This window comes from Siniperca chuatsi, linkage group LG7 (genome assembly GCF_020085105.1).
Source record: "Siniperca chuatsi isolate FFG_IHB_CAS linkage group LG7, ASM2008510v1, whole genome shotgun sequence".
In the NCBI taxonomy this organism is placed as follows: domain Eukaryota; kingdom Metazoa; phylum Chordata; class Actinopteri; order Centrarchiformes; family Sinipercidae; genus Siniperca; species Siniperca chuatsi.
Genome location: NC_058048.1, coordinates 20,333,145 through 20,351,665, shown reverse-complemented (window position 1 = coordinate 20,351,665; position 18,521 = coordinate 20,333,145). Strand labels below are relative to the sequence as shown.

General features: G+C 39.8%; 2 protein-coding genes across 6 annotated transcripts; both read right to left on the bottom strand.

Annotated features, from left to right (window-relative positions):
- Positions 1-1,150: 1,150 nt before the first annotated feature.
- Positions 1,151-6,521, bottom strand: LOC122879286 (extracellular calcium-sensing receptor-like). 3 transcript variants are annotated; one of them, XM_044203232.1, is made up of 6 exons: positions 4,492-4,705; positions 4,061-4,346; positions 3,069-3,893; positions 2,746-2,976; positions 2,487-2,610; positions 1,151-2,354 (listed from the first exon to the last, which is right to left on the bottom strand). In XM_044203232.1, the coding sequence occupies exons 1-6, from the start codon at positions 4,695-4,697 to the stop codon at positions 1,441-1,443; spliced, it is 2,586 nt and encodes an 861-aa protein (XP_044059167.1). In that variant the 5' UTR covers positions 4,698-4,705; the 3' UTR covers positions 1,151-1,440. The 3 variants fall into 3 exon arrangements, with proteins under 3 accessions (XP_044059167.1, XP_044059169.1, XP_044059166.1); XM_044203234.1 differs by lacking the exon at positions 4,492-4,705 and adding an exon at positions 6,457-6,521 and having other exon boundaries at positions 1,151-2,610; XM_044203231.1 differs by having other exon boundaries at positions 1,151-2,610.
- LOC122879285 (extracellular calcium-sensing receptor-like) lies at positions 5,625-14,388 on the bottom strand. Of its 3 annotated transcripts, XM_044203229.1 has the most exons (13): positions 14,169-14,388; positions 13,795-14,083; positions 12,957-13,712; positions 12,653-12,880; positions 12,402-12,525; positions 12,137-12,241; positions 11,840-11,965; positions 8,819-8,978; positions 8,428-8,716; positions 7,338-8,144; positions 7,018-7,245; positions 6,701-6,824; positions 5,625-6,527 (listed from the first exon to the last, which is right to left on the bottom strand). In XM_044203229.1, exons 1-13 carry the CDS (start codon positions 14,357-14,359, stop codon positions 5,629-5,631), a joined length of 4,326 nt encoding a protein of 1,441 aa, XP_044059164.1. In that variant the 5' UTR covers positions 14,360-14,388; the 3' UTR covers positions 5,625-5,628. The 3 variants fall into 3 exon arrangements, with proteins under 3 accessions (XP_044059164.1, XP_044059163.1, XP_044059165.1); XM_044203228.1 differs by having other exon boundaries at positions 11,840-12,241; XM_044203230.1 differs by lacking the exon at positions 11,840-11,965.
- Positions 14,389-18,521: the final 4,133 nt, after the last annotated feature.

Below are 18,521 nucleotides of genomic sequence, written 5' to 3'. Positions count from 1 at the left end.
CTTTCCAACTGCTGTGGAAAGAGAAGATTCCCCTCAACTTAATGTCTCCATCCTTAGATAGCTGGTGGTTCTCAGGATCCCCTCTCCGGCTCCTCAGCCTGAGAGACAGAGGCCACCAACAACAGAGTGCCCAACCCTTCTCTGGCCACCTCTGTGTGGACGTCATACTGTCTAAGAGAGCTAAACCACTGGGTGGCATCACACGTACCTTAATGTAAATCAAAAGCTTGCACTGATAGTTATACATTTTGGAGCAGCATAAAAAATAATAATATAACAGTGATGTTTTATCTAAACATCTTATCTAAACTGTATAGGGTTTTGTAAGCACTACTAAAATCAACAAAAATGTATAATTTACCATGGTATTGGCTGATTCAAGGTGTTTGTAAGTAAGATGGAGCAGTTAAATCAATATAAACATATGTCCAATGATTCAAGGCACACAAAAACTCATCCATGTATAACCAGTCTCTGGTCGAGAATATTCACAGCAGAGAGGTTTGAATGAGTTAATTTATCATTCATACTGCATGTAAGATATATTCAAGACTGTGTGTACAAGCACAGTTCATACTTTAACTGATATACAGAAGCCCAACTTGCCCGACCCTAACTGTGTGTGTATTTGTCTGTTACACAGGTGTGCATAAGCCAACAAAATATAGAAACTTGTTCACTGAGATTCTCTGAACGAGCCTCTCTCTTGTCTTAAAATATCTAATATCTAAGTATTTTAATTATGTTTATTTTTAATTAACAATTAGTGATTTCTGATATATTGAATAATACACTGACTGATACATTCTGAAATGATTATGTCTCTGTAATGTGTACTGCACAACAATTTTGTGTTATATAGTTTACTGAAGTGATTTTTTTTACTGTAATCTGAAACCACTATGGAGTTAATGAATATTTTTCAAGGCTGTAAAAAAACAACACAAAAAAGAGTACACAATTCATGTAATATTTAAATTGTATTTCTGTTAATATATATTGTATAAATGCAAAAATGTATTATTTTACATTATTCAAATATTGAACGTGGAGGTTTATTCTTGACCTTGGGAACACAGACAGTGATAAAAATAGAAAGTCAAGGTTGAAAAATTATTTTCCTAGCCCTTAACATGAGAAAACTTAGCTGCCACATTACATGTTTTATTTGTATTCATATATATCTGATCAATTATATTAATTTTCAAGTCATCTGAGTACCATACCACCATAAAGACGTTTTTGTGCAGAGCTATAAATTCCTATAAATTAGGCTACAGAATCAGCCCTTTTTCATGAAAACATTAGTGTAGTTACAGTATGATCACAATATTCATATTTTCCAAGAAATTACTATATTTAAAGTATCTATGTATAAACGAATTAGATGCATAGAAAATATGATACAAATAAATCTACTGTTGTGATGTAACAAATAACTCAAAGGGCTCTTGGGGTCACTTTACCCATCAAATGTTTCTTTGTATTTTTCTCAGGCTTTAATAAAATTATGTAGCACTTGGGCAAAAAAATACAAAACAGCATTCCATAACTAGAGGCCAGAATAGCAAATATCTCCACAGCTACAGTGAACTTCCCAGGAGAGCTGGCATAAGCTGGGATAAAGGTGATCCAGACTGTACAGAATATCAACATGCTGAAAGTGATAAATTTTGCTTCATTGAAATGATCAGGCAGCTTTCGAGCCAAAAATGCAAGTACAAAACATAGGACAGCTAAGAGCCCTATATATGCTAACACAGCCCAGAACCCTACAGGTGATCCCAGGGCACACTCGAGTATAATCTTCTCTTTATAGTGTTTCATATTTTTGTAGGGAAAGGGAGGGTTGATTGTCAGCCAAATTATGCAAATCAAAACCTGTATGAGAGTGAAAGCCAGAACACTGAGCCTCTGCTGTGCAGGCCCAAACCATTTCATCACATTACTACCTGGAAGTGTGGCCCTGAAGGCCATTAACACCACTATTGTTTTCCCCAGAACACAAGAGATACAGAGGACAAAGGTGATGCCGAATGCTGTGTGTCGCAGCATGCAGGACCACTCAGAAGGCCGGCCGATGAAGGTCAGAGAACACAGGAAACACAAAGTCAAGGAGAAGAGCAGCAGGAAGCTCAGCTCAGAGTTGTTGGCCCTGACAATAGGAGTATGCCTATAGTGGAAAAATATCAGAGCTATAGTCATTGCCAGGCAGGCACCAAAGACAGAAAAGGTGACCAACAGTTTACCCATCAGTTCTCTGAAGGTGAGGAACTCAATAGCTTTCAAGTCACAGTTATTCCTCTCTTCGTTGGATTTGTACTCGGTAGGACATTTGTCACATTTCACTGCATCTGAAAGCATAAATATGTTTAGGCTGTACAGCACACACATCTTCAGATAGACCAGTAAAGTGCTGGCAGTGATTTTGCCCAACAGAAACACGATGAGTGCTAAAGTAAAGGCTAGGAATCCTGCTGTCTCACTTGTACTGTTGCTGAACTCCCCATCAGCACAGGTGATGCAATCAAAACAGCAGATAGGCTTGCCCTTGACAAAAGCCCGGCGGGTCCCTGGCAAACAGCTCTCACTGCAAACAGACCTTGGCACCTGCATCACAATGACACCATTAGAAAACATCCATAATAACTTCCAGACTCATAATCCTGTTAATATGGCAATGAACTCAAGTCCAAAATAAGATTTAATAAAGCTCTTTAGGACAGTCTGTCTACATTTACTTACCTCAAGATTCATGCCTGCCCAGATGGCTCTCACACCTTCTTTCATCTCAAACTGCTGACCCTCAGGCTGGGAGGCATCATAGTAACCAATGGTCTCAAAGAGTATGTAACCTGTGTCATCCATCTGCCAGTTTACCAGTGCATAACGTGCCACAGGGTCACCCAACTCATCAAAGAACACATTTTCACCAATCTTAGTGGTGAAATTGACCTGCGTTAGGTAATGCAGCACCTGCCGGGAAACAGTGAGGTTGCTATTTAACTACATAATCACTAGCAAATACAGTACTTTTGATTTAGGCACAGCATTTGTTTTTTGTTTACCTTCCATGGTTGTACATTCTCCCTATCAGCACAAGTATTGTTCTCAAAAGGCCCCTGTCCATCCTTGCAAGTAAAGAGCATGTGCAATGCATGAGCGACAGCATATGTGGCCTTGTAAACATTATTCAGCAGACTGGCATCTGAAACATCTGTGAAGCGTGTGTTTGTGTCCCACAGAGACTCCTTCCCAGTGCAGGTTGCCACTGAACCCTGAGCTTGATCCTCTGCTTGGGGAGTTAGGGTGCAGCTGAACACCGTCTCCCACAACTCCACCAGTCCCTGGTCTCCCAGTGTGGTGGAGGGCCTGCTGTTAGCCAGGAACTCCTGCAGTCCAGGGATGTGAGCATTTAGTGCTGCAAAGCCCACTGCCCCCTGGACCACAGCGTAGTTCACTGGAGAGGCAATATAGCGATAAGTGATCCAGCCCTCACTGCCCACCCACTGCAGGCCTGTCACATTCTGAGCATGAAGCTCCTTAATAAGTATGTCAAGGTCTGTGCCATCAGCAAATGCCACTATTACTTTTGAGGTGGATTTCTTTATAATGTCCACCACCTCTAAGAACCACTTCCTGGGTTCAGTTCTGTAAATAGCCAATGAATACTCAACACACACACCTTCCCTTTCTGCTGCTTCCAGGAAAGTGGCCATGCCACCATTTCCATAGTCAGTATTAGTTCTGATAGCCCCTACCCATGTCCAGCCAAAGTGTTTCACAAGTTTTGCTAGGGCTTTGCTTTGATAAATGTCACTAGGTATGGTTCTGAAGAAAGAGGGATAGTCTTTTCTGTTGCTAAGGCATGCACAAGTGGCTGAATGACTGATCTGAAACACAAGTAAAACAGATAAGTAGTTTTGGAGGTATTAAATACCTAATAATATGAATCACACATGTAAAAGCATTTTCAGATATTATATTACTTCTCATTCAACAACACAAATTCACTTGACAGTTCATGTGTGCAGAGAGTGTACATGTCCCCAACACTCACCACAGGTATATGGAAAGGTCCCATGGTGCGTGCAATACCTATTGTAGAGGTGGATGTGGTTTCCCCTATAACAGCATGCACATTGGAGAGTTTGTTACAGCTGTCTTCTCCGCTCTCATACCTGTTCATCAGGTTTAGTGATGCCCTGATGGATTGAGGGATACTGGGGCAGGAATCAAAAATCCTGTAACCCAGTGTCACTCCTGGCAGCAGCTCTGAGCTGTTGTTGATCTCCTGTATGGCAAACATCATAGTGTACGCATACTGAAGTTCTCCTGGGTCCAGTCTGAAAGAAGGAGACCAGAATTGCACAATTTGTCAAAAGTTTAAAAAAAGTGAAACATACATAAGGATACACATTGATTTACACTTTACATGTATAAACAACGCATCTTGTAATAGGATTTACATTTTTTTCATCCCTCTCTTACCCTTCACACTGGATTGTTCCTGGATTGACTTGGAGAGCTGGATTGACACTGACTGGCTTCTGATGGAAGGAGAAAATGCCTCCAATGTTGATGTCTCCCTCCTTAGAAAACTGAGACACTTCTTTTGTCCCATATGTTTGACACATAAGCTTCCCTCCTTTGACAGCCAGAAGGGAAAGGAGTAGCAGATCTGCTATCAGCAGCATAGTTGCCTGCCTCAATATTTACCACCCAAGGCCCAAAGATAAAAACCCTCAACTCTGAGCATTTTATAGGGTTTTTCTTTTAACTATCACAAAGCCACGTGGGCTTGGTTGCACCCTATGTGAATATTGTGTTTCTCTCCACCAGTGACAGCTCTTGTGGTGTGACTGACAGATGGATGGGCCTATTAGAGGGTCTACTACATTTGTATGTCATCTTTGTTTTTAGCATAAGAAATTCCTAACTGCAATAATTTCAGAAACCTCTTTGGGAATATATGAGATGTTGTTGTGTATGTTATATTTTATTTCAGTTTAGAATTTTTGGACACTGCACCAACGTATGAGGGAGAGAAGTGTTACATTCAACAAGGAGCTGAACTGTATTCTTTTTTTTATTTTTTATTGACGGTTATGTTATGGAAATCATTCTGCAGAACATTAAATTAAACCTTATCTCAAACAGACAGATATTGATGTTTTAATGCATGCATCTGTGTTTCCCTTTCAAATGCACTTCATTACAAATCTAATGCAATGGATTATTCTTACTTTTCCAGGGATTCAAAACAGTACAGCTGAGAACATTCAAATTATAATTCAGTTTCAGGGATGGCAATGTACTGATTTTTTTATTGCATTTAACAATCTTTACAAAACTGCTCAGGGGAAAAACTGCACACATGGCCATGCAGTCCCTTAGTGCAATTAGTAGGTGCATTGTTTCCAAAGAAGCGAATACCTACATGTGAACAAGCAAGGTGAACAAGCAAGTAATCTGCAAATTGCTTACTGTCCAAAAGAGGCAGAGGCATTTATTGGTCCTTTCTCTGTTCATAGCCTGCAAGGTAATATTCAATCCATAACCTTTAATAAATTCATATTGAAATAGCAATCCAGCGTCACTATTCTGCTAATTAATTTATGGGGATTTTTATTGGTTTCTCCCCATCATATGTTTTTTAGTATTTCTCTCTGGTTTCAATAGTAAAATATAACATTTTGGAGCAAATATACAGAAAAGCAACCCAAAGCTAGAGGCCAGAATAGCAAATATCTCTACAGCTACAGTAAACTTCCCAGGCGAGCTGACATATGCTGGGATAAAGGTGATCCAGACAGCACAGAATATCAGCATGCTGAAGGTGATGAATTTAGCTTCATTGAAATTATCAGGCAGTTTTCGAGCCAGAAAAGCAAGAATGAAGCAAAGCACAGCCAGAAGTCCTATATACCCCAACACAGCCCAGAAACCTATGGGTGAACCTAAATCACACTCTAGAATAATCCTTTCAGTGGCATGAGCTGTATTTTGGTATGGGTGTGGCGGAGCATAATTTAACCACAGCACACAAACTAACACCTGCAGTAAAGTACAGCTAAGAACACTTGTTCTCTGAAGCGGAGCAGAACACTGAGGAACTGTGTTTGCTGGCCTTTTAGCCTTAAAGGCAATCACCACTGCCATGGTTTTAGCCAAGATACAAGACATGCACAAGGCAAAGGTGATGCCAAAAGCTGTGTGTCGCAGCATGCAAGACCACTCAGAAGGCCGGCCGATGAAGGTCAGAGAACACAGGAAACACAGAGTCAAGGAGAAGAGCAGCAAGAAGCTCAGCTCAGAGTTACTGGCTTTGACAAGAGGTGTGTGACGAAACCGAAAGAAGACACATGACACCACCAGTGTTAAGCTTGCTCCAAACAATGAGAAAGCAGTGAGAAGGGCTCCCATGGTTTCTCCATAAGATAGGAACTCGATCACCTTTGGAACACACTGGCTATGATCTTCGTTTGACCAGTACTCCAGTGGGCACAGTGAACACTCTGTAGAATCTGAATGGAAAACATGAAACACTGAAATGTGTTCATGCTGTAAGCTACAAATTATGAGGGCATGCTAAAATAAGTATTGGCTGTATTTAGTGACACATAAGTGAGATACTGGAAAGCATTGATTTTGTGCAAATATTACAAAATAAATTACAGTTAGGAAACCTTCTACTCACTGCTGAAGTTGCTGATCTCTCCAGCAGCACAGGCGATGCAGGAGAAACAGCAGATGGGTTTACCTTTAATCACAGCCTGCCGGAAACCTGGCAGACAACTCTCACTGCAGACAGACTGTGGCCTCTGTAACAACAACACAATTGATCAGTAATTCATAGTAATTCATATATATACATACTGTATATATTTACTTTGATATAACTACCTAAACAATGCTGAACCGGCCTATGTTTAATGATGGAGATGACTTAGGGAATACTTATTACTTTGAAAATCAACCTCCACAATGAGTATCCATACATAACATGTTTGATACCTTTGGGGATTCGGCCGCCCATGTTATGTTTATTCCATTTATGGTAAACTGCTTTCCATTTGGTTGTGAAGCATTGTAGCTCCCTACAGCCACAAACACAGTATCTCCTGCTTTGTTTCTCTGCCAGTTCACCAGCTCATAAGTCGCTGCAGGGTCTCCATTTTCATCAAAATACACACTCTCTCCTGACTGAAGAGTGAAATTCACATTTTGGAGGTGTTTCACAACCTACCAATAGAGAATAGTGGTTAATAATCTAAAGTACAGGGAACTGTTTAGTATTCAAATTATTCACAGAATTCATGAAGGTGACCTCTTACCTGTTTTGGCTCTAAATCATCTTTCCAGATAAATGATTGATTCACTGCTTCACCACTTTGTCCACATTTTAACATGTTATGCAGAGCATGAGCCACAGCATACACAGCCTTATACACATTGTTAGATATCCTTAGCTCTGACACATCTGTGAAAGGATTGTTGATGTCCTGTAGTCTTTCAGAGCCAGAGCACTGGGTCTGACCATGTAGACTGGATTGGAAACTGCAGCCAAATGTGGCTTCCCAGAACTCTCTCAGCAGATTATTCTGAGGGTCCTGACTTGGGTTAACCTGCAAAAGAAACTCTTGAAGGCCTGTGATCTTTGTCTTTTTGATGGCGAAGCCCAGAGACCCTGTCAGGATTCCCGAGTACCTTTTCGTGGCAAGATGAATTGCTGTAATCCAGGACTCACTGCCCACCCACTGAAGCCCAGTCAAGTTCTGGTTCAGAGCTTGCTCAAGCAGAACGTCCATCTCGCCCTGGGCGAGGAAGGCAACTACAACCCTTGCACTGCCGCTTTGCATCACTCTGACCACCCGGGCAACCTGCTCACTGGGGTCAGTCCTTGAGATGGACTCTGAGTACTCAATACAGACCCCCTCCTGACTTGCAGCTGTGATAAATGTTGCCATGCCATTGTTACCATAATCATTGTCACTTCTAACTGCCCCAACCCATGTCCAGCCAAAGTGCTTTACAAGTTTTTCCAAGGCTCTGCTCTGATAGTAGTCACTAGGGATGGTTCTGAAGAAGGAGGGGTATTCCTTTCTGTTACTCAGACAAGCACAAGTGGCAAAGTGGCTGATCTAATAGAAAAGAAAAGGAGGGAAATGACATTAACATTTGAGTGGTCAGAGACTGACACTTAAGTATTAAGTTACAAACTGTAGACAAAATCTTGTTTGACTCAACTTTTGACTCATTCTGCTGCATCTATACAAACCATGTCAACTTTAATAGCATAGCCCTAAAATTAAACACAATACTGCCAGAATTCAGTCTTCATTAGCTGTGATCAAGTGTGATCAAGACTTTTGGAAGAAGAAACATGGTGAAATCAGTCAAAAAAGGAGCATAAATATTATTTACCACTGGTATTTGGAATATCCCTGAAATTTGTAGCATCACAATGGTTGAGGAGGACTCAGAGGCTCCGATGATGGCATGAACAGATGACTGGCTGGAGCAGGTTTTTCCCAAAGTCCTTTCCTGTCCATTCATTAAACCCATCACTGCACGCGTTGAAGGCAGTGTTGAACCACAGCTGTCAAATACCTTATAACCAATTGAGATATTAGGTAGCAGAGAGCTGCTTTTGTTGATCTCCTCAATGGCAAAAATCATTGTTTGGGCAAAACGAAATTCTCTGAAATTTATCCTGAGAAGAGTAAGAACAGTTTTCACTAACAGTTTTCAGACTTTATGTGACTATCCCTCCCTTCAGAAACCAATAAATGAAAAGGGAGACAAAAAACAGTACCTGGAGCACATGAGAGGTTCTGGACTATCTGTGAAGGAGAGCGGAGGCTTTGAGATTTGGCTATGGATAGAGAAAGCTCCTCCAATAGTGATATCTCCTTCCATAGATAACAGAGGATACTCTGGGCTCCCCAGCATCTCACAGAGCATAGTGTCCTCCTCTGCTCCAACGGTTCCCATTAAAAGCACAAACAGTAACATTATATAGACACAGTCACACATCTGGTACAAATAGGCTCACACGCACACACAAACCTGTACTCTGTGATAAGATCTTCTGTCACTGACCAAAACATGTACTTCCTTTCGTGAGCAGAGTTTTATACTTCTGCAGATGATGATGAATAAGGTTGTCTATCAAATCACAGTTTGATGATGTCAGACCGCTTTGCTGTTCTTCATTTGAGATGGCATATTCTGTGTTTAAGATGATTATGTCATTATTACTGTAAGTTGTGAATGAAATTGTAGGAAGATGTGATGCGGGGGAACATAGCATTTAAACATATTTTAGTTGCAAACTGAGGATATTATTCTATAGATTTGTATAGAAGCTGGAGATTTTTTTATTTGCAGCAAGTAAGTTATACCAAATCTACAACAATGAAAAGTGGAAAATAGGAAAAAGCTGGAAATAAAACTCAGTAATCAGTAAAGGATCTGGAGAAACCCTATATAAAATAATTGTTATTCAGACAAATATACCAAAATTAATTAAATCATTTGACATTGATTTTATAATTGAAATGTTAAATATGTCAAAAATATTTTAATAGTTTCAAGTGTAACTATTGAATTAAAAATGTAATTAGACATTCTGAGTCATGTTTGTTTGGCACACTTAAAAAGTTTTCAGACCGAAATACCAAAAACAGGATAAAAACATTTTGATGGAAACTACAGACGTGTAAGCATATCATATTCTTGCTAAATGAGTATGTGAAACAGTACGGCCCTGCAGTTGATCTTCATATAAAGAAAACTTTTTACAGAGGAGAAGAGTGTAGCTTTAGAATAAGTTGTATGAGTTGTTTTGGTGCAAAGGTAGGTGGTAGTGGATCAGTGTAAACTGAACAACTAAATCCCTCAACTCCCTTTGTCTGTGCTCAACTATGTGTGTGTGTGTATTGGGAGTGTGATTGTGGACATATGTGTGTTATCATATATTGTGTTTATTTAATATGAAAAAATATGTTAGGTATAATTGTTTTTAAAAAACAATGCAGAAAAAAACATAATATGCCAGCCTGGTATTCCGAAGAATAACGTCTATATTGGATGATTCTACACCTCATGATTACAAGCAATGCCAATGTTCAGTGCCAATGCAGGAGGTAGTGTTGTTGAGGTTGTGGTGGTGAATGGGCATTGAGCAAGTCTGACTTTGGATCCTGCTACTGTCCTGCAATTAACATTCACATTTTTATTAACCCCATCCAAAATGTATTAATAGATGGTGTTGCATATGTATACACTATAGATGTATAGTATATGTATATATTAAAGAAGTAGATTTATTCAAATACATTTATCACAATTTAAATATATTAAATGTCCAGCAGGTGGCAGTGAAGAACAGCCTAAATTTAAGTGTGCTAACATGCTAAATGGTATGCTAAACACCAGCATGTTAGGATTCAATGGTTTTTTACATGCATGTTAATGTACTACGTGTAAGCATTGTAACATAAGCATGCTTGCATGCTGACAATTTCTCATTGCACAGCTATAACTAACTATATCTGAGTCTAATGAAGTACTTCTGAGACTCACTAAAATACAGCTTAGATTGCTGTAATATTAGTCAAGTAGAGTTGAGCCTGACAAGCCTAATCTGAAATATCCAAATTAAACACTGTACAGAGGATACATTCTTCGATTTAAGTAAAAACAATATTGTGTCTCAATTTTTCATCCAACCAGATGTTTTAATTAATTTCTTTTTCTGGTGTGTACTGAACATCACAGACACAATTCTAGCCTTACTATGTTGGAATGAAACCCTGAAAATATGCTCAGTAAATATCACGTATCTTATGATGTATCTTATGCTTGCTTGTGAGGTTGCCGGTTCAATCCACAGAACACTGATGTGCCAAGGCAAGGCCTTTAACTCCCAAACCTGCTTAAGTAGAGCTTTATTTGTCATTTCATTAACTATGTTTGGGGGAACTAAAGCCAGAACAGTCTGTGTGGAGAGGTTAGTGTGAAGTTCAGGTTCTTTTCAAGTATCTTTATAATGACAAAGGCTACCAGAGAGGTAAGATTCAATATACCATAAAATGATATATATACATAAAAATGTAGGAGTTTAACAGCCAGTCCACGATGTTAAATTGACATCGAAAAAGTATTGTTGCTTTGTAGCTTTTGATACAGAAAAAAGGAAAGCTTAATAATATTTATGTTTAAATTAATAGTATGTTCAGATCACGCTAAAATTTAAGTCAAGCCAGAAGCCATGAAATAAAAAATTTAAAGATATACTATCATTTCCTTTAAACTGATGTCTAGATTTAATCGGATTGTGTTTTCCCCATCAGATTTTTTTTTGTGTTCAGTTCAGGTTTGAGTACAATAATAAAACATTTTGGTGCAAATATACAGAGAAGCAGCCCATAACTGGAGGCTAAAATAGCAAATATCTCCACAGCCACAGTGAACTTCCCCGGAGAGCTGACATATGCTGGGATAAAGGTGATCCAGACTGCACAGAATATCAACATGCTGAAGGTGATAAATTTAGCTTCATTGAAATTATCAGGTAACTTTCTAGCCAAAAATGCAAGTACAAAACAAAGAACAGCAAGGAGTCCTATGTATCCTAACACAGCCCAGAACCCTACAGGTGATCCCAGAGCACACTCGAGTATAATCTTCTCTTTATAGTGTTTCATATTTTTGAAAGGAAAGGGAGGGTTGATTGCCAGCCAAAGTATGCAAATCAAAACCTGTGTGAGAGTCAAAGCCAGAACACTGAGCCTCTGCTGTGCAGGCCCAAACCATTTCATCACATCACTACCTGGAAGTGTAGCTTTAAAGGCCATCAACACCACTACTGTTTTCCCAAGCACACAAGAGATACAGAGGACAAAGGTGATGCCGAATGCTGTGTGTCGTAGCATGCAGGACCACTCAGAAGGCCGACCTATGAAGGTCAAAGAACACAGGAAACACAGAGTCAAGGAGAAGAGCAGCAGGAAGCTCAGCTCAGAGTTGTTGGCCTTCACCAAGGGAGTGTCCCTATTGATCAAGAATAGAGTGGCAACAAAAAAAGTAAGGAGCACACCAAACAAAGTGAAAAATACAAGTATTATACCCATAACCTCAGTGAAGTAGAGGAACTCGACATTTTTCAGTACACATGCATCTCTGTTTTGATTGGACCAATACTCTTCAGGACACTTTTTGCAGTCATTAGAATCTGTAATAGAAATATTGTCACTATTATTGTAATTTAATCAGTTACATCCTAAAACCATGAATAAGAAACTGTACCATTGCGAGCTTTAACATGATACACAGAGTGTGGCAAGCAAACAATGTATGCAAATTGACATATCTCAGGTCTGTGGTACATATACCTGTGCTGGTGCTGACTTCTCCCTCTGCACACGGTATACAGTCATAGCAGCAGACTGGCTTTCCTTTCTGAAGGACTTTATGAGTTCCTGGACGACAGCTCTCACTGCACACTGACACAGGCAACTTTGAATCAAAGAAAATGACAGATGTCGAGTTTTTCAAGAGTCATTCAAGATGAAATATTGTCAAACTACATGGCATACCCTTGCATTACATAATTGTAGGTTTTACTGTCAATTATGATATTTGCCTCTGTCTGTCCATCACGCCACATTATGGCTTCAGTCTTGAGGACAAACTTCTGTCCAGGAGGTAGGGAGGCGTCATAGTAGCCGACAGGTTTAAACTGGACTGAGCCATCTGATCCAAGCTGCCAGTTCACCACTTCATACCGAGCCACAACTGCTCCGGTGCTGTCAAACCACACCTGGTCCCCATTCTTAATGGTAAAATTCACCTGCTTCAAAGACTCCACTACCTAAAAAGCATTAAGTCAATAATTCAATACATTCATTTACAGAACTAAGAAATAAACAGTAGTATTTAATTTTTACCTGCCAGGGAGTAATCTTTACAGTCTTGTCACACCCCTGACTTTTGGAGCACTTTAGGATACTATGCAGAGAATGGGCCACAGCATAGATGGCTTTGTAGATGTTACTGGAGTATCTCAGCTCTGCCACATCATCATCATAATCTTTAAGCTCAATAAGATCCTGGTTCTCTTTGCAATGTGCTTTTTCTATCATGGTGTCTCTGTTTGTCTCCTTGCACTTAAACTCTGTCTCCCAAAAATCTTTGATTAAAAAATCATCCAGGCCACTGATATTGGCCTTTTGCATAGCAAAACCAAGTGAACCTCCCAGCACACTGAAGCTGGTGGGAGTCACAAGGCTGTCAGCAGTGATCCAGGCCTCCACCCCAACAAACTGCTTGTCTGTGATGTTGTGTAGACTCAACTGCTGTAGAAGGTTGTTCATCTCCACATGAGCCAGGAAACCAACAATGACCTGAGCAGTGCTTTTTTGGATCACGTCTACCACTCTCATGAGTTTTTCTGGTTCTGTCCTGTGAAATTTCTCTGTATACTCTATACACACTCCTTCCTCCTGGGCTGCAGCAAGGAAGATGGCCATGCCGTTGTTGCCATAGTCACTGTCGCTGTTGACTGCCCCGACCCAGGTCCAGCCAAAGTGCTTGACCAGCTGGGCGAGGGCTCGGCTTTGGTAGAGATCACTGGCAATGGTTCGAAAGAAAGAGGGATACTCCTGCCTGCTGCTCAAACACTCACAAGTAGCTGAATGACTTATCTAAGAATACACAAAGACAGAGGAATAATAAGGAGAGTTTGCATATAATATACAAATTGATACATGTAGACATCCCTCTTACCACTGGTATTTTGAAAGGTCCTGTAGTGCGTGAAAGCACAATGGTTGAAGAGGATTCAGACTCCCCAATAATAGCATGAACAGCTGACTGACCAGAGCAGCTCTTTCCCACAGTCCAATCATCTCCGTTCATCAGGGCCATCACTGCACGCATTGAGGATAATGTTGAGCCACAGTTATCATAAATACGGTACCCAATAGAAACACTGGGAAGAAGAAATTCACTTCTGTTTATTTCCTCGATTGCAAAGATCATGGTCTGGGCAAATCGAAACTCCCTGAGGTTGACACTGAGACAAAAAGAGCAAAATCCAATCTTGCATTTACTGTGACAAAACTCATAAGAAAATATTTTAAAACAGTGCTCAAAATTACCTGGAACATGTGAGATGTGTTGGTTTCTCTGTAAAGGAAAGTGGAGGTTGTGTGATTTTGCTGTGGATGGAAAAAGCTCCCCCTATCATGACATCTCCCTCTTTAGACAACAGAGGGAACTCTGGACTTCCCACAATCTGACAGAAAGGAGCATCATCCTCTGCTGCTCCAAATGCCAACAAGAGCCCCATGAAAACCAGCCCTGTTATCACTTGTGACATTTTCCACTTCCAAATGCTAATGGGGTAGAGCCACCCAGGTCAGGTCAAAACAGACATATATGTGACGTTTTATAATCTTAGCTGAGGCCATGCTCACTGGCCTCTTACTATCCAATCAGAGATAAGCAAAAGAGGACAGACGTTATTGTGCCTTGCCATGAAATTGTTGTACGGAATTTTTGTGCCATGGCAGGTGTAGTTACTAGTTACGAAATATGATACATTGTTACAGATTAAACTGTCCAACAGTATATGAAATAAGAAAAATAATACCTTCACAGTAACCAACCACAAAATCTAAATACATGTCAATGTATCAATAATAACAATCCAATATAGTTTATATTACAATATAACACTCTGAAAGGGGGCCATTCTGCATAATTAGTACTTTTACTTTGGAAACTCTAAGGAAATTTTGTTGACAATACTTCTGTACTTTCATTTAAATAAAATTGTAAATACAGCACTTTCACTTGAGTATTTTTACATTGATGTATTTCTACTTTTACATATACTTCTTCCACACTGACTGCCACAGGCTTGAAAACAGAATTATGCTCACTATAATATACTATTTGGATCTTAAAATATAGTCAACAGGGGAAGTCTTTAATGGTTTTATTTTGAAAAAAAACATCTTATTTTAACAGGTACACAGGGTCCAACCTCTTATTCCTAAATTCACTTTATTTTTATTTAGCAGATTATACGCACTTGCAATGTTGTCCCATAGGACAGTGTCGGACAACAAAAGCAAATTCAGTGTGAGCATGTGAACAGACAAGCAGGCATTAGGGCCAGTCAAAAAGGGTATAGGGTACGCACATCCAAAAAAAAAACAAAAAACACTTTTACAGGTGCTGGATCAAAAAGCAAACTAAAGGCAAGAAGGCATTGATGCCCGGCGAAGATCTCTATTAGATCGAAGTGTTGCTCAATAAACATTGACAGGAGCTGTTAGTTCAGTGTGCAGATCTTTTGTTTGATTAGGGCCAGTCCTGCAAGAAATAATTAAACCCAGTAACTCAGGCCCTGGTTTTTACACTCCAAAATGTGGAGGCGAAAGAAGCTCAGTTCAAACTTCATATTTAGCTTCTCCTTCTGTAACACACATATTAGTTTGTTATAGTTTTGATGTTATTTGATGGAAGTGCTTGCAATAATGACACTGTTACTTTAAGCCATAGTTCCTACAATATGTTAATTATACACACAAGTGATACAATTAAAAACTAATGCATTGCAACATGATGCATTCTTGTATTATTTGTTTATATGTATTTTTAAATCAGTGATTAACACCCCATCACTATGTACAAATGTAATTTATTAAAATGCTTGTCTACTCCAGTTAGGAGTAGTTAGGCCTATTTGAAAACATTAACACTTCTTCTATCTGTCATTGAGGTATTCACTTAGCCTTTGGCCCTTTGGGCCATCTTCCTGATGTACTCCGGGATCTTTGTTGTTTCATCCTGGACAGTGGTTCTGACACTCAGTCCTCAACCTCCCTTGTTCCGCTTAGTGTACAGTCTCAGGGTGCTGGATTTGGAGTGAAACCATCCATGCATTGTGAGGAGCTTCCTTGTCTTGATATCAGTGGCCTCTATTTCCTCCTTTGGAAATTTATAGTTAGTTAGTTTATTATACCAGCAGGGTATCTGATCTGATCTGACTTGTAGGGCGTATGTGTTGATGACTTGGATCTTGTTCCTCCCATTCAGCTGACTTTTCAGGACCTGCCTTGTAGGTATTTGGCTGTGGCTGACTTCCTTGGTGCTTCCTCATGGTTTTGGTTTGCTTGCGGGATCCCAAGGTATTTGTAGGTGTCCTGAACATCTGTAATGTTGCCTTCTGGTAGTTCAACCTCCTCGGTTCTGATCATTTTCCTTCTTTATGGTACCATCCAACCACACTTGTCCAGTCTGAATGACATTCCAATGTCGTTGCTGTGAATCCTGGTAGTGTGGATCTGTGAGTCAATGTCTCGCTCATTCCCGTCATACAGCTTGATGTCATCCATGTAGAGGAGGTGACTGATGGTGATAGTGCATCACCTTGGTATATGCCGCACTTGATAGTGACTTGTGCAATTGGCTTTCTACACTTGTTTTCCACTGCCCCAGTGAGTTCTGCATGAAGGCTCTCAGTGTCCTGTTGATCTTGTACATTTCCAAGCATTCCAGTATCCATGTATGTGGCATTGAGTCGTAGACTTTCTTGTAGTCAATCCAGGCAGTGCACAGGTTAGTCTGCCTTGTCTTGCAGTCTCAAGTGACTGCTCTATTGACCAGTAGCTGGTGACTATCGTTTCCCTTCTGGGCCTTAGGCATGTATTGAGCCATGTGCCTACTCATCTTAGCCGCTACGATGCCTGACAGGAGCTTCCATGTTGTGCAGAGGCAGGTTATTGGCCGGTAGTTGGATGGAATCCTGGCTAATTTCTTCAGCCAGTAGGTGTAGATCATGTCAGGGCCTGGTGCTGTCCAGCTCTTCATACCTGGCACTCTTTCTTGGATGTCTGCCATTGTAATGGTTACTGGATCTTGTTCTGGGAGATTGCTGTTGTGTGATGCCTCCTTCTCCCATATGTTCTTACAGTATTGTTCATTCTCAGCCCTGGGTGGACCTATTCTTGCGTTATTACCCTGCCTCTGAGAGTACACTTTGGATGTTTCGGTGGAGAACCATCAAATCAGCCCTACACTGTTCTTCTCTAGTCCATGAATGTCTTGCTCCAGTAGCCCATTTCATCAGGTCGCCCTGGTTCCTGATGCAGACCTTGTTGACCTGGGCGAACCACCGATCACCTGTACTAAAGTCAGTGGTATCAGTGTATAATCCATATACAGTATCTAATGCAATTGCAAATATCACAAACAGTAATCAAACATCTTAAATCTACTAATGTGGCCTGATTTTTCTTTAATTTTGTCATTCTCTTCCTTTCCATCTTTACCGGCCATGAATATTTAACTGTGTAAATACTGGAAGCTATAAATGTGAAAAACATATATTTGTGTGTTTACACAATGATCATCCTCATCCATGAATTACTGTTAAATTATTTTACCTTATATGCCGTATCATTTTTAGGGAATTCTGCATGTGGATACGAGAATTAAAGTTACACTTTTGACAACAGATCAAAATAAACTATTCAACACACCTAATTAAGCGAGGCATTGAGCCATGTGATGTTTAATTTGGTGTTATTGTTATTTTTCAGCCAAAGGGGAGTTTAATAGTCAGCTGATATGCCTCTTAAGCCCTCTTTAATTAAAAAAGAAATTGTTGTTTGTGTGTTTGTATTAGTTCATGAAACACTTTAGAGTTCTCCAGAGGGTATGTCTTTTGGGGGCTGATTTAGCAGGAACACATGTGGTGAAGTGCAGGTACCCCAGGCCTGACCATGACTTACACCTCAGGCTCTTCCCATTCACAAAAATAACAGACTCTAATGAACTAACAAACTCCCTCTAGAGTTCACAGTGTCTCCAGCCTGCCTCTCTCTTCTCGCCTTACATTGGAAATTTCCCTTCAGGGCTATTGCATCATGATCCCCTTAAGATCTCTACTGGAGAACTTGAGGCTTTTGTCAAGCTGGTGCCCTGGAGCCCAAAATCTGACACTTCTATTTTACCATTATGTTGCCTTTTGAACTCAACAAACTTCAATAATGAATGAAAAAGACATAGAATTTAAGTTTAAATGCTTTCTGTTTAAAATGTGAGGAGAATGGGAATTAAATCTTAATGTGATGTGCTGAATTATAGACAGAACACATTCAGTTAGATGTCAAGTTAGAGTAATTCCTAAAATTGATTCAAACAGTGATCAGACATCTTAAATCAACTAATGTGGCCTGATTTTTTTTTTCATTATGTAATTTTCTTCCTTTTTTTCAAAGAAATCTGTACCTGCAAGTAAGTTTTAACTGTGCAAATAATAGATGCTGTAAATGCGAAAAAAAATATATTTGTGTGTTTACTTAATAATCATCCTCAGCCATAAATTACTGTTAAATTATTCTGGTATATTTACATTTAATTTTCTATTATTCTACCCTACATGCCACATCATTTTTAGGGGCTTCTGCATTTGGATACAGGGATTAAAGTTACACTTT

Bases quoted from the DNA above. Each gene is read 5' to 3' on its own strand.
- LOC122879285 (XM_044203228.1), bottom strand. From the start codon at position 14,359: ATGGGGCTCTTGTTGGCATTTGGAGCAGCAGAGGATGATGCTCCTTTC. The intron at 14,084-14,168 runs GTAATTTTGAGC...TTTTTGTCTCAG, and splicing joins ACACATCTCACATGTTCCAG to TGTCAACCTCAGGGAGTTTC. The intron at 8,979-11,839 runs GTAGTGATGTGA...CCGTTGGAGCAG, and splicing joins CTTTAAAGCTACACTTCCAG to AGGAGGACACTATGCTCTGT.
- LOC122879286 (XM_044203231.1), bottom strand. From the start codon at position 4,697: ATGCTGCTGATAGCAGATCTGCTACTCCTTTCCCTTCTGGCTGTCAAA. The intron at 4,347-4,491 runs GTAAGAGAGGGA...TCCTTCTTTCAG, and splicing joins GGAACAATCCAGTGTGAAGG to ACTGGACCCAGGAGAACTTC. The intron at 3,894-4,060 runs GTGAGTGTTGGG...CTTGTGTTTCAG, and splicing joins GACCTTTCCATATACCTGTG to ATCAGTCATTCAGCCACTTG.